Genomic DNA, 15,477 nt, shown 5'->3' with positions numbered 1-15,477 from the left:
TGTGTGTGTGTGTGTGTGTGTGTGTGTTCTTTCCCCTGGCTTACGAGGGTACCAGCCACTTGAATGTGGATTGCTGTTATTTCGTATCAAATACTCTGTTTTGTTCCATGCCCTCCTAGCCTATAAGATAGAGTTGTGGAGTTGTGGAGTTGTGATTCTTTTGTTTTTTAGAAAAGTCAGTTGGAAAGATAAGGCCATGGGTCAGTTGTTCCTGGGGTCAGGGAGCAGTCTTTTTTTTTAGCTGTTTTGCCACAAATCTCTTCCTTCAGGGCCAAAGCAATGAGGACAAGATAAATAACTTCTTCAAGAGCAATGAAAACACTGATGAGTGGGTCTACACAAGGCTGAAGGATCCAGTGAGGCCAGAGGGAGGTGTGTGTGGAGTGAGGCCAGTATTGGTTGGGAAGGTTCAGTGGCCAGGATAGCCTAGGATCAGACCAGAAGGGACGTTTAGCCTATGCGCTTGGGGTGGGATTGGCGAGGAGAAGGGATCCCTCAAAAGACCTGCAAAGTGACCAGGGTGATGCATCAGGAAGCTCAGGCCAGGCACCAGCGGGGGAGTCCTTTGGTGGACTTAGAAGGTGACCAATGAGACCAGAGATCCTGTGGCCATTGAACCAAGTGAGAGTACTCAGGACCTTGCTACTCAGAGTGTGATAGAGCTACAGACCAGGCTCCCCACCTCTCCAGGGAGCTTGTTAAACATTTGGAAACTTAGGTTCCAACTCAGACCTGCAATAGTATCACACTCGGAGGTGATTCCCAATGCTGTGTTATAATAAGCTCGCCAGGTGATTCGCATGTACCCTCAAGTGTTAGAACTACTAGCTTAAAGGATCAGATGTCCTGAGGCCTGTTCTCAATAGTATAAGCAAACATGAGAATGTACATGCATTGAAAAGCCAATATGACTTACAGTGCGAGAAGGAACCATGGGCCATCTAGTCTCTGCAGTGACCATAGCAGACAGGAAATAAACTCATAGAATGTCTGGAACATACAAAGCATATTCGAATTAAAAGGGAAAAGAAGTGTTTGTTTTTCCTAAAAAGAGAAATACATAGAGCTGCTTTGTATCTGCAGTGACCGCACTCAGCTCAATTCAAGCTTGTTTCATAGCTGGGTCAACCTTTGTTTGAAACAAGGTAGAAGATGGATTTATAATATAATTATATATTATATATATATGTACAGGAATTATGCGACACCGTATAATAAATTATATTGAAGTACTGTGTTGAATTTACCACTTGTTTGGAAATAAACACATAAGATTCGATAACATGAACAAAAATTTAAAGAGCAAAGCTTCCAGTTTTAAAAACGTATGTCAGGTAACCTTTAGCCTTTGCTCAAACGTCAACTTCTCAGTGTCACCTGCTCTAACCACCTCTTCCACCACCTCAGCCACATGTCTGACACCCACCCCCGCCACCTTGCTCTCTTTTTTCACCCAGTACGTGCCAGCTAGCATACAACGTACCTTACACACTTACTACACTTAGTGTCTGACCACTAGAATAGAAGTTCTATAAGGGGCAGGGATTTGTATGCATTGTTCACTGATGACTTCCTATCACCTAAAAGTGCCCCTGGGTTCGATAAATATTTGCTGAATAAATGAATTAATTGTACTCATATGGCAGCAACACGGCAGAAAAGCTGATGTTTTCCTGGGATTTTCCCTTTGATGGGTGATAGTAAGCTAGTATCACCTAGGAAGAAAGAAGATAACTCTAAGAGCATCTGTCTATCTTTGCTGTCTGCTTATATCAAGGGAGGAATGGGAATTTTCAGTGTGAAATTTTGGAGGATTTTTTTTGGTGGTGTTTTTTTTTTCCTAAGTGAAATTTTGTTGTTAATCTTTTTGAAGAGGACCCAACTGCAGCCATGGCTCTTCTCAGATGTGACCCATATTTTGGTTCACTTTTATCATTTAGAGTCAGTGCTATAGCTTAAAGTCGATAATTAACGAGCCAAGATAGTTCATGAGCCATTTTGTTCTCTCTAACTAGCTATAAAGTCTCACACTAAAGCACATAGGAAATCTAAAGGTTGAAGCATTTTAGAGGACTAACCCAGCTAAGTGTAGCATTTCGGGGGACAGTGGAGAAACATAAGCATTCATTTTAACTGGCTTTTGCACAAAGCACTTAACAAATCTTTGAAGGGCTCCTTAGTGGGTTGAGTCTTTTGAAGAATAGATTGGAACATTTTTAGAAAGAAAACTCATAAATTCTGATTGGCATAACAATAAGAGAAACGGAAAATGTCAGAAGCATGCCCAACTGCCAGCCTCTAGTAAATGGGGTCGGAGCGTTGCAGGGAATGAACCACTCCGTAATCTGAGGCAGGATTGTGAGGTTTTCTTTGTGACGGCAATAACAAATCACTCATCAGAGCACTAATAATCAGTGTAGAAGCAATCTGCCCCTAGCTCACCCCCAGGAACAGGGAGAAAGTAGCTGTAGTGATAGAGAATTTTCATTTCTATGGATAAAGAAAGCTATTCAGTAGACCCAGGCTATGAAGTCCTCAGGTTTTTTCCTGAACTAAGATTCTTCAGACTCTAATTCTGCATATACCTGAGAAGTCCCGGGCATTCACATCTGGTTGTCATGTTGACAGGCCCACACCGAGCAGTGTGACCAAGTAAGAATCAGTCTGCCACATGCGAGCCTGCAGTCACGATGGAGCAATTCTGCAAATTAGCTGGGATCCACAGATCTGGGATTGGAAAGAAATCATTGGCAAAAGAAGAATATCTGTTGTCTGTGTGTTGGAAAAATTGTAGGTTAAACAGTGAAACGAAAATGTTTAGTGCTATTGTTGTTGTTTTTTTTTTCTGAGAAAGAAAAAAAAAAAACCTGTTAATGGACACTAACCTGAGTGTTTCCAATGAGAAGTGGGAGGCCGTATGTTAGACCCTTCGTTACAGTCCCTGGTTCAGGGAATTACAGTTCACACATTTCACAGATGTGTACCTCCTCATATCCTGGTGTAAGAGTCACCTAAACAGCAGAAGCATTTCAGGGGACAGGCAAAACTAGCAATGTCCTTTATGCAGAGGACAGTGCTCTAATATTCAAAGGAACAGAGCAAAAATTGGGCAGAGGTTTGGGACGCCTGGGTGGCTCAGGGGTTGAGCATCTGCCTTTGGCTCAGGGTGTGGTCCTGGAGTCCCGGGATCGAATCCCACATCGGGTTCCCTGTATGGACCCTCCTTCTCCCTCTGCCTGTGTCTCTGCCTCTGTGTGTGTGTGTGTGTGTGTGTGATGAATAAATAAATAAAATCTAAAAAAAAAAAAAAAAAATCAGGAGGAGGTTTGACTGAGACTTTTTTTAAGTCAACTGGCCAGAAAGGTAACTGTGAGTTTTGCTTTGTTTTATTTTCTCCTTACCTCCAGCCTTTCAAAGCAAAGCAAACAAACAAAATTGAATCATTATCAGCTTCATAATCTAGTTTCCCCTGAAACTTTTTGAGCCCTCACTATGTGCCATGAGCAAAGTTAAATGCTTTGCATGCATTATTTCATTTAGTTCTCCCAACAACTCCAGGAAGTAGCTCCCATTACTTCATTTCCCATTTTGCAGATGAAGAAACTGAGGCTCACAAAGGGTTAAGACTTGCCCCAGGCCACACAAACAAGAAGTGGAGCCAGGATTCAATCTCCCATTCACTATATATGCACAGTGGCCAATAACATCAGATTATTTGGGGTTAAAATTTTCCTTAAGGGTGGTAACTGGTGAGCCAGGAAGCAAGCATCCCCCAGATTCCATGGCCATCAGCAGCGAGTTCAAAATGTTTATTTCTCTTAAAGGAGCTAGCAACCTGGAAGAGTGGGAAAGGCACCCTTCAGCCCCTCATTTTTTCATTTTTCAAATACATGCTCAGGTTTGGAGTAAAACCTTACACCAAGTTGTACATCTATATAAAGAAATCATATCTATATATGATGTTATATATATTATATTTATATATAATTTCTTTATAAAGAAATATATATTTATAAATTTATATATTTATAAAGAAATATATCATATAAATATATAAAGAAATTATATATAAATATCGTTATCTATAATATGTACATAAATAAATCATATTTATATATATAGGGGGAAAAGCTGAAATGTAAACATCCTTTCTTTCTCACTGTCCTCTAGATTTTGATTGGCGCAGTCATTGCCATGGGTTCAGCCGACAGAGACGGCCGCCTACACCCGGGAGACGAGCTTGTCTATGTTGACGGGATTCCAGTGGCTGGCAAGACCCACCGCTATGTCATCGACCTGATGCACCATGCAGCCCGGAACGGGCAGGTCAACCTCACTGTGAGAAGGAAGGTGCTATGTGGAGGTGTGTGGCTCAAGCCAACAGGGAGGTTTGGGGCTCAGGTGGTAAAATGCCTTTATGGGACATGGAAACAAAATTTTAAATCAAGGAAAAAAGACAAGGAAAAAAGCCAACCTAGATATTCCAAATGTAACTCTGATTTTGAAAGTGCAGATTTTCACTCCACTCCAAGCAGATATTTTCAGTGTAGTCATTAAAAATTTCCCACAAAGCTTGGGTCTAATTTCAGATGCATATTCTCTTTGCTCTTTGGTGGATGCTAGCTCTAAGAGGAACATTACGGTAGTGAAAAATACAGCTTTTGAAAATGTTCCTCCTTGTGTTTACAAACCAAGAACCACAGCATTTTGATACCATAATAAGGCAACTAGGCTGGAAAATTGGCCTCCATTGTAGAGCCTGATAAAAGGTAACAATATTACAAAAATATAGCTTGTACATCTTTCTGAGAGAACACAATTCATTTACCTCCAAACTTATGAAACTGGTAAATTAGAAGTAATTATTCCCTTTGCAGCCATTTCCTAGCTTCAGAAAAGAATCCACCAAAGACTTCACTTTTAACAGCCTTCACAGTCATAATAAGATTCAGTTTATCTCTGTCCATCATCATAATGCCCCCCAAAAAAGATTTATATTTTTATAAGTAAGTCTGTTACAAAAATCAGCTGTTTTTCATAATCTAAGCACTCAGTAATGTTGGCAGTAGGATCCCAACAGCCTGTGCTTTGCCCTGCGAATTGCAGGAGGAACAGCACCAGCGACAGTCGGTCACCTTCTGCCCTTGTGGCCACGGGCCTCTTGCTCAGCCCCCCGGCCCTCCTCTACACTAAGGTAAAGAGGGACCTTAGTGGCATGAGCTCCCTCGTGTTACAGCTAAGGAAACAAAGGCCCAGAGGTCTAGTCCAGCAGTCTGCTTGCCCAGGAGTCTGCAGTGGGTCAGTGATAATGCCGAGGCTCTTAGCTCCCCAGCCAGTGCTTGTGGCTTTATTGCCACCTCGGGCCCTCTCCCATCCCACCCCCAGTGAATTCAAAGATGTGAGACCAATTGCTAGCAAATGCCACTCCCTTACATAAATAGTCTTCTGTATGTGTTATTATTATAACACACCCGAATCAAAAAAGATAAGGGGGGGGGGGGTCACTGGCTAATCACAGCTGTGAATAACTAGGGAAGATAAAGCTTATTAATCGAACTAAAAATCCTTTTTCTATTCAAGTCTTCTAGAAACTAGACTTTGATCAAGGGCAGTCATTTAAAAGGGCAAGCCAGAAGAATTGTCAGCCCTCACCAGTTCGAGACTGCCATATATCTTGGATCGTATGGAGGTTTTGCTAAGAAGTGCCATTCATCTTCAGAAATTCATGGCATACCACTTGACCCAAAGAAGTAAAACACCTTGAATTATGACTTATCCTTGGGCAAGATGCCAGGAGGAAGACAGTGTTTGCTTGGTTAACATTTAACTGTCTCTCTCCCTAAGAGTGATTTTTAATAAAAAGTTTGCTGTGCTATATGCTCTGTAACCCAAAGATAAATTAAAAAGATACCTGATTTACAAGGAAATATACTGCAAGGTGCAAAGCCAGTGCACCAACATAATTTCATGCTCCCCTTGCCACCAGCTGATTATTGCAAATTAAATTTTGTTCTAATCAATCCAAGCTATTGGAGTGTGTGCCAAATGCTGCAAAAACGTATTCTTGCAATTTGTGGATCATGTGACTTTGGTGAAGATGCTCTTTGCTGCAGTTCTTACCAACTTTACTCATTTAGGCTTTCGAGTGCATCTCAAGTGCATTTAATTTTTGAAAATGTTCGGCTGCAGACTGCTCGTTCACACCAGGAGAGTTTCCAAGTTAATTCAGCTCACTCTTCCTTGAAAGCTTCATCAGTATTGAAAATGATTAAGTTCAGGAAAGGATACTTTGATGGTGAAGTAAATGCCTAGAAGTAGAATGGGACAGATTTTTTAAAGGCATAGCAAGGCAGCTTTTCTTCATAGCTGCTGTTTCTCCAACAGCGAAAAGGAACAGCCACAAATGGATATGATGGTGGAAATGCCTTCTCAAGGGCTGTTAGCATTATTATTACGCTTTCCCAAGCAAAGGCTTGGGAGGTATGAGCTATTTTGTGACGAGATGGTTCAAAGCTGAAGGGACGTGAGCAAGCAGCTTGCAAAGACACAAAAGATGGGTAAGAAGAGGGACAGAGTCGCCGCCTTCCTGCACAAAGGAGCTGTGTCAGGAGCTGGGAAGAAGGGAGGTAGAAGTTAAAGCTTTCACCCTGATGCTTGTACAAATGTCCTGACCCTCCTCAGAAGCCACCGGGCACTGGCTTCCAAGTTAATGCTCAACAGAAAACCACTTCTATTATGAGAGACACCGCCTAGTTAGTTCCATTTGGGCAGAAATTAGCACAAAACCCTGCAAATATTAAAGTATTTTTAAAGTGTACACACTAAAGATAAAGCGGCCAAGTTCTTAAGGAGGCAATGACAAGCTAGATCCTCAAAAAGGAGAAATCTTGGAGTGAAGAAAGGAAAGAAGAAAGGAAACATCCAATAATACATCCAATTTCATTTACCAAATTGTTATAGCCCAGACCTTCCACTTTAAACTAGTTTTGAGAGATGTCTTATCCATGCCACCGGCTCCAATGGTTAGCTGTTTTTTCCCCAAGGATATTAGAAGAGTGGCTTTAATTATTACACTGAAGTATAAATATTTATATGTTGATTAGCTCAGCTTTGAGATGTTCAACCTAATGACACGTTATTTTGAATACACACTATTCATCTGAGGGAAGGGTGCCTGAGGAATTTCCTAATGTGTCAATCTAGAATTGATGTGAAAGAGCATTTTATGACTTAATCAAACACGTTAGAGTCCGTCTTAAAGCTCTCCATCTGTATCTGTTCTCTAACATCTCAGGGAAAGTCTAACTCTTGGCTTAATGCCAAGAAAGAGAAGGTTTTCTTGGCAGCTGGCTGAAACGCTTAGCCATTGTTTAGAGTGCCAGTGGGTTCCCTGGTCCTGGTTACTACGCTTTTTTTTTGGCGATTCTAAACACGTCCCCATCTTCTTTGTCCTTGAGCATGTCACCCATGTAAATAAGTTGTCCGCTTTGATGAGGATAGACCAGGAGTGCACAAACCCACATGCCTGCAGGCAGGCCAGCCCCTGGCTTTGGCAGGGCCACAGCCTGTGGGCTGCTCCCTCCTCCGTCAGGCCCCATGAGGACAGTCCAGCCTGTGCCAGCATACCCCATAGCCTCGGCCATGCTTCAGGACAAGACATTTACCGTGCTGCCATGCTCCTGGGGTACAGCCCAGAAAAGAGGCCCAGGCACACCCTGGAAGCGGGCAAGCTCTGTTTGTGAGAGGGCCCTAGAGTCCTGGTACCCAGCATGTGATCTGGAAGGGAAACTAGGGTTCTGATGGAGCCCGTCCCTTTGGCCCTGCATACTCCTCACTCTACGGGTAAATGAGTAAGACAGGAATTTGCAGGAGGCACTGGGGGGTTGTTGGCACCGTGGTGGCTTGCAAACACAAATCTGGTAAAGGGAGCAGCCGCTGCCCAGCTCTAGCTATTAACTGCCAGATATTTCAAGAGAAACTGGAAATCCGGGATCTCTGGGTGGCGCAGCGGTTTAGCGCCTGCCTTTGGCCCAGGGCGTGATCCTGGAGACCCGGGATCGAATCCCACGTCGGGCTCCCGCTGCATGGAGCCTGCGTCTCCCTCTGCCTGTGTCTCTGCCTCTCTCTCTCTCTCTCTCACTGTGTGCCTATCATAAATAAAAAATAAAAAAAAAAAGAAACTGGAAATCCCTATTTCTGTAAAATCTCCCTTTTGAAAAACATTGGCAATCAATTTTAACAATTATCAAAGTATAGGCTGGCCCTGGACACAAATAATGGGAGAGTCTACAGGTGAGGAGCAGCCCCTGACCAGTGGTTGACCGTTCTCATTGAAACCATCTCACCTGGATGGCATTGCCAACAATGCCCACCTTCCCAAACAGAGACCTCTTCCAGTCAGCTCAGTGATGATTTCCAGGATGACTGGTGAGGACAAAAGAGATGCTCATCCTAAAAATTCATTATTTGGCTTGAGTAGATACTAATTGACTGAATTCTGTACACCCATCTGTGCAAGTGCCAGGAGGATGAGTCAGGGATGCTGGAAGCTAGTGAATTAAAAAAAAAAAAATGCATGTCGTATTTAGTCACTTTGTCACATTCACTGTATTCTTCTAAAACAACGCTGTTGGTACCCTCACCAGGAAGGGTTGTTGGCAAGAAGATGGTCTCATTTGGGTCTAGAGCCAGCTGAGTAGAAAAATAACGTGGAATCAATTCTCTCCCTCAAATTCTACCATTGGAAATCTTCTTAGCTCCCTGGTTTTAAATGTGTTCATGTTGTTAAAGATGAAGAATTTTGTTCTAGAGGTTGAAAGAGAAGTCCGAAAGCAATAGAATGGTATTCTCTTAATGTTTTGGACTCTTTCCCTTCTCCAGGGAGCACTCATGTTGATCAGTCTTTCTTCCTCTAGAAACTGTGGCAGAGCCACTCCCAGCCACTTACTGCAAAGACAGATCCTTTCCCTTTGTTGCTGCTTTACTGACAAGCACAGCCCTCAACCCCCTAAAATATGACAGCCGGAAAATGAGATCTCTCTTGTCAATGCCTATGACATTTAGTTACTGATCTGGTCCAATAACTCGGGGAGATTTTCAATTTAATGTTGCAGCTTCATAATTGTTTGTTTTTCTTCTTCCTGACTATCTCTAATCACTTTATTTCCAACTTGCACAAAGACCGATAAAGGACACGTGCTTCACCAAGACAGTAACAGCTTGTCTTCGGATGATATTTTCTCGTGGGTAGGGTACATCTTACAGGCAGTAAATTAAATTCTGGCAGAAAAGAGGGAAAGGCCTTGACCTTGACATTTTGCTCTTTTCTCACCTCAGTATTTCTTACAGACGAAAAGCATCCATTTGTTTTCTTTAATTAAAACCTGATTAATTAAATCTTACAGAAAAATTCAAATTCATCAAATAATAATAAAAAGCAGCCTGGGTCTTATTCATTCTGCTATTACAAACAAAGAAATGAATACGTTTTGGCATTAAGACAATTTTTTAATCTGAGTATATGAATAAATGCAGCTCCAAAAAATCTCTTGTAGTCTGTGTTCTTTCTCCCTGATTTTTGAAATGATTTTGAATTTTGAAATGAAATGACTTTTCATTTCAGAATGGAACTGCAGCTTATCAAGATAAGAACCTTCACTGGAACTTTTGCTAATTTTTTAGTAATTAGTTTTTATAATTATTTGTGACTCTCCATATGAGACACCTACCAGAGCTCAACATAGGAAACCATACCTAGAGACCCAAAAAGGAATAATTAATTGTGATTACTTTCCTTCTTACTGTTTCTCTGTTCCATAAACATCCTCTAAGCACACTAATCAAAGTGTAAGATGGAGATGAAACAGCTCTATTTTTAATAACAGTATTCTAGGGTACCCGCTTCAGTTCTTTTAATCAGAATACCGAAACCTAGGTATTAAATTAAAATGACAAAATTCTTTCTCGGTGACAGATGAACTTTCATTTTTAAAAAGCAGCTTCTCTTGGCTGCCAACTTTCTATCATTTTTCCCTGTAAATAAGCTTGTTTTCTCATGGAAGTATTGGTTTGGTTTATCTGGCTGATAATAGAGTATATTTTGTAATAATACAGAGTATAAATGAGCAGTGCCACTGACACCTCTCTCAGAGATTCAAAACTCATCATCCCTTGGCCTGACATCATTGTTAGATTTGAACCTAGAATGAGTGAATAAAAGAAGGATCCTTTAAGAAAGACATTTCCCATCTACACCAGGTGAATTAACACTTTTGGGCTAACAGAGTATCACAAAATTAAATAAAACTGTGGCTCTTATTAAAATTATGATAGGTCCCTTTACATGGACGTCCTGGGCTGTTAAGTTAGCCCCACTTACCGTACCCCTCCAGCAGCATTGCTCAATGGTGGCCTGGAAACCTCTTTGGGATTCCTACGCCCAGTCTTCCTAAAAACACTTTCTACATGTAGGCGCTGAAGATTCATAGTTTTTGCAAGTTCTTTAATTCCTGTACACAATGTAGTTTAAAATACTGTCCACTGTTTTATAATCTCTTAATAATTACTGTTATGCAACTAAGAAGCTCAATATCTAGGGGCTCCTGGGTGGCTCTGTCAGTTAAGCGTCTGACTCTTGGTTTTGGCTCAGGTTGTGATCCCAGGGTTGTGAGATCAAGCCCCATGTGGGGCTCCCTGCTCAGTGGGAGTCTGCTTCCCCTCTCCCTCTCCCTCTGCCCCTCCCCTGCCTCTCTCAAATGAATGAATAAATTTTTAAGAAAAAAAAAAGAAGAAGCTCAATATCTAAAGGCATTGTCCCAGGGGGGTTACAGATTTAACAAAAAAGGAAGATAGGAAATAGTAGCAGCACAGCAGAAGCTGATGAGGGGGTTAGCTATGTTTGCTGTGAAGAATGGAATGGGGCTTAGACCTGGGTGCTCCATACCTAGGTAAGTAGCCCTATCTACTCATGGAGATCGGAAGCCAGTCAACCAGTCTTGTAACAATGCCAATGTCTAGAAGTGCACCTAGTACACGCAGGCACTCATCAAGACCCTTGGTGAATAACTGAGTGCCTGCACACAATGTGTATTGCAGGGGAACCCTGCCCAGAGAATGGGAGGAGTCCAGGCTCCGTATCAACCCACCACAGCTCTCCACGCAGTGACTACGCAACCTACGCCAACAGCAACCATGCTGCCACAAGTAGCAATGCCTCTCCTCCTGAAGGCTTTGCCTCGCACAGCCTGCAGACCAGTGATGTGGTCATTCACCGCAAAGAGAACGAAGGCTTCGGCTTTGTCATCATCAGCTCCCTGAACAGACCTGAGTCCGGATCCACTATCAGTAAGTGATGGCTTCCCTTGCCTTTGAATAAGAGATCTTGTGTTCATTAGTTCTGGTGGGAGGGATACTGGACATACAGAGCAGAGGGCTGCTGTAGGCATCTCGTGGAGACAGAAACTCTCAGGCTGTGGCCACGAATAAGACGTTCTTAACCTATGATTAACCAAACATTGCTGAACCTTTGGCTTAGGAAGAATGCAAGATTGCATCTAATGTCCCCCGGACCCCACAACCCTCATAAAAGCTCTGAATTCATATTTGTTTAAGTGGGAAGAAAATAAAACCGAGTGGTGTGAGAGTGTTGGTATGAGGGAAGGAGAGCTCCTTCCGGTTTGATAGGATGAAACCAGATATGCAAAGCATCTGGGGGAAAAGCAGTCCAGGAAGCAGCTCAGCATTCAAGAACTCTGCAGAACTCAGTGTGGCTGTGATAGAATGGACATGAAAGAGCAATGTGAGACCAAGACAGAGGACTAGACAGGAGGCAGGCTGCACAGGGCTTCACACGGCCATGGGGAAAAGTCTGGACTGTAGTCTAAGTCCATGGGAACCATGGGGGTGGGGGTTAAGCAATGGACAGAAACCCCAACTTACATTTTTTAATGAAATCAGGAGAAAAGAGCAAGAATGGAAGCCTCAGACAGAATCAAGAGGTCCTTAAAAGGGCCCTGCAGGTGTAGAGATCCTGGAACCTTCCCCTGGTGTAGTAGCAGTGGGTGGGGCAACGTCCATGACTTCACCTAGGGCTCCTCCAAATCTATGAGTCTGTACAACAGGTAACAGTCAGCAGTTGTATTTCTCTTACAATCAGTCGTCTTGTAGATTCTCAGTCTTCCTTGGTGGTTTTCCTTTGGGCAACGTTATTCCAGAAGTTACCCGGCTACCAGCAGGTAGTAGGACAGAAAAGGCGATAGGAAACTTGCCCATTTTTCACGTTGAAGTGATTTAGCCCAAAATATTATGGATAGAAACATGGAAATAGAGAGCATTGAGACAAAGTTAATTGAGTCATGTGGTCCTAAAATTCTCATAAATTGTGATGGTTTCCAGCACATGGGGTAACGGGGAGTTGTCAAACAGTACTCAAGAAATCAAATCATTGAGGACAAATAAGCACTTTTTATGATACAGTTAATGTTCCCAAAACACCGCCACGACTGAATGGAAAGAAATGGCCCTGTTTCACTTTACCGTTGAAAATTCAAAAATGAAAACTATAGAGGTGCGAAACCTCAGTGAGTAGGTGCAGAAGCCAAAGTGCATACATCTGAAAGTACAATTTCATTTCTCTTTTCCTGCCCAAAATGAAGAAATCCAATCTTTAAGCAGAGAGTAAAAGCAAGATTATGTCAGAATGATAGATTCACCGGGATTAAAAGGACATAAGACTGAAGATCTTCATGAATTATATAAACAGCGTTCCAATAATGTAGACTTGGGAAAAAATGTCCACAGAGAGCTTTTGTAGCTATTCCACTCAGGCAGATTGGGGCAGGGTATGTAAAGGACCCAAATAAAAATAAAAAGTATAAAAAGTATGCCACCACAATGAAAGTGCTAACCATGCAGTTAAGGCCTCAGATTTCTTTGAGGTGTGGTGGCATTATTGCTAAGTGCATGGAGAGAAATGAGTGTGTGTGCACACATGCACTTACTACATGGAGAAGCCACAGATGCTTTTTCTATTGCAAATAAAATCCATGCATAGGTAGATTTGGAAAACAACACGTACAAATGCTTACAATTAATGTGAATTTGTCTTCCTACCTTGGTGACATTAGACTGACCTCAAAAGAATAATTGTAGCCATTTTCAAAATGGAATTATTTTACATCACCCTAGAGAGTAGAAATATATTCATGATGCTTCCTGGCTTCTTTTTTCACATATTTATTTCTTTTCAATTTAAGGAGTTTGAAATGCAGGTTGCCCACATGTTCTGTGGGAAGAGCAGTGATTATACTGATGGCCTGTAGCGTTTACAAGATATAATTTGCGGCATGCACCTAAAAGCTTTCTGAACCTGATGCTGTTTCCTACTTAACTTCTCTTATAATTTGGAGCTCTAATTTTAAAGAGAAAGGCTAAGTACCTCATGAATGGTAAAGAGCCATCCTCATGTCACATATCCATCCTCAGAATATTAAGGGTCCTTAATTCTATGAGGCTGGAGAGCATGATAGTATCACGTACTCAGGAGTCACAATCATTCCTGGGGTTTGGGTCATTTTTCTTTTCATGTCTTACCTGAGCCCAAGGACCATGAATGTGGTCATGGTTTTTGTCAAGGCTACCGAGCCTTGGTGTTGGCAGACAGAGCACTCAACTAGCTAAAATCACACTGCCTGGATTCGAAAACATGCTTCGGCATCTCTTAGGTGGGTAACCTTGAGGAAGTTAAATGACCTCTTTGGGCCTCAGTTTCCTTGACTGTAAAGACAAGATAATGGACCTATGTCGAGGGGTTGCTCTGAGGGTTAAATGAATTAGTAAGTGGAAGTGCTTAGTCCTGTAGCCTGGGTCAGGGGTGAGGGACACACAAGTCCCGCTGAGTGTGCCTTTCTTTGCTGAGGCTTTAGGCTCTAAGCCTTCCCAGAATTCACTAGCCAATAAACTAGAAAACATCATAGGAAACATCCAAGTTCAGGCCCAAAGCAGTGCCTTCTAGAACCTCCTACAAACACTGTGTCTCTATTGACTGTATCAGAGAAGACAGGAGAGATGGGGAGCACAAATGTAAATCTCACCACCCTGAAGGGGGAAAAGAGTTGCTTTCTGTAACTTTCTCAGTCCGGGTGAAAATTTTGCCACACGTGCCAGATGTTCCATCAGTTGAGAACATGGGCAGTGGGGTTCCTGGTTTATTTATTACCTGGCATTCAGTCTGGCTCATTTCCAAGCCTCAGATATTTTTTTTTCAAAATATTATTTCCCAAAATATTAAGAAGCAATGTCCTTTATGTTTGTTACTGTAATTAAGGAACGCACTGCTTCCATCCAAAACCCATAACCCAGGAGACCAAATACTGCTGGGCAGCAGGCAAGACTCTGAAGCCTCCATCCGAGGTCCAGGAATATCCTTCCTGATTTAAAGTGGGAATAAGCAAGCTTCCTGAGCATTTTTGTCCCATTGTCCAAAATATTAAGTATTTTCTTCAGACCTTAAAATTGGATTCAGCAGGCGGTGCCTGGGTGGCTCACTCGGCAAAGCATCTGACTCTTCATCTCAGCTCAGGCCACGATCTCAGGGTCCTGGCATCGAGCCCCACGTCAGGCTCTGCCCTCAGCCTGCGAACTGCTCCTCTTTCTTCCTCTGCTTCTCCCACACTCTCTTCCTCCGTCTCTTTCTCGCTCTAAAATAAATAAATAAATAAAATCTTTAAAAAAAAATCAGATCCAAGAGAAAACAAAGTGGTTTGCAGACCAGAGCCTAGGATAAGAGTAATTTGTAACAGGCAATTGAATTTTAAATTCTTAAAAAGATTCTAACAAAGGTTTGTATACAAAGATGTTCATTGCCATATTAATGAGAAACAGAATATCGGGAACAATGTTAGAAGCTTCTCAAAAACTGGAAATTTGGGGATCCCTGGGTGGCTCAGTAGTCTGGCGCCTGCCTTCGGCCCAGGCGTGGTCCTGGGGTCACAGGATCGAGTCCTATGTCGGGCTCCCTGCATGGAGCCTGCTTCTCCCTCTGCCTGTGTCTCTGTCTCTCTCTCTTCTCTCTCTCTCTCTCTCTCTCTCATGAGTAAATAGATAAGGTCTTAAAAAAAAAAAAACTTGGAAATTTGGTATATTTGGGAAGTTCAAGGCATTTCACGCCTTCAACTAACTCCATTGTCACCGAGGTCTGTGTACACAGGATAGAGAAGACTCAGGTAACTGTCTGACTTCAAGTGGAGCAGATGCTTTCTCTGGAAAGATGGCCCCATGGCCGTGCACAGTAGGGTTGACAAGTTGGTTTTGGGCCTCTCCAGCTCAAGGCTGAACCCTGACATCCAGGTTTTATCGCAGAGCTATACCTGTCCTCCTAGGTGCCTCCTGCTGTGCCCACCCACTGCAAACCCACTTTCCCACCAGAGGTTCCCAGGAAGGGCTTTGGCACAAATGATGAGATAAAAGTAACCCTTAGTC

At 42.5% G+C, this 15,477-nt stretch overlaps 1 protein-coding gene across 8 annotated transcripts in view; it reads left to right on the top strand.

Annotated features, from left to right (window-relative positions):
- Nucleotides 1–15,477, top strand: part of MAGI2 (membrane associated guanylate kinase, WW and PDZ domain containing 2) — a 1,330,046-nt gene that overhangs the window by 1,172,221 nt on the left and 142,348 nt on the right. For all 8 annotated transcript variants that reach the window (XM_038562829.1, XM_038562825.1, XM_038562824.1 and 5 more), the window contains 2 exons: nt 4,171–4,363; nt 11,095–11,343. In XM_038562829.1, the coding sequence (XP_038418757.1) occupies nt 4,171–4,363; nt 11,095–11,343 (442 nt within the window). The remainder of the gene's footprint in view (nt 1–4,170; nt 4,364–11,094; nt 11,344–15,477) is intronic.

Source organism: Canis lupus, chromosome 18 (assembly GCF_011100685.1).
Source record: "Canis lupus familiaris isolate Mischka breed German Shepherd chromosome 18, alternate assembly UU_Cfam_GSD_1.0, whole genome shotgun sequence".
NCBI classification, from domain to species: Eukaryota; Metazoa; Chordata; class Mammalia; order Carnivora; family Canidae; genus Canis; species Canis lupus.
This window is presented reverse-complemented; position numbering and strand designations above follow the sequence as displayed.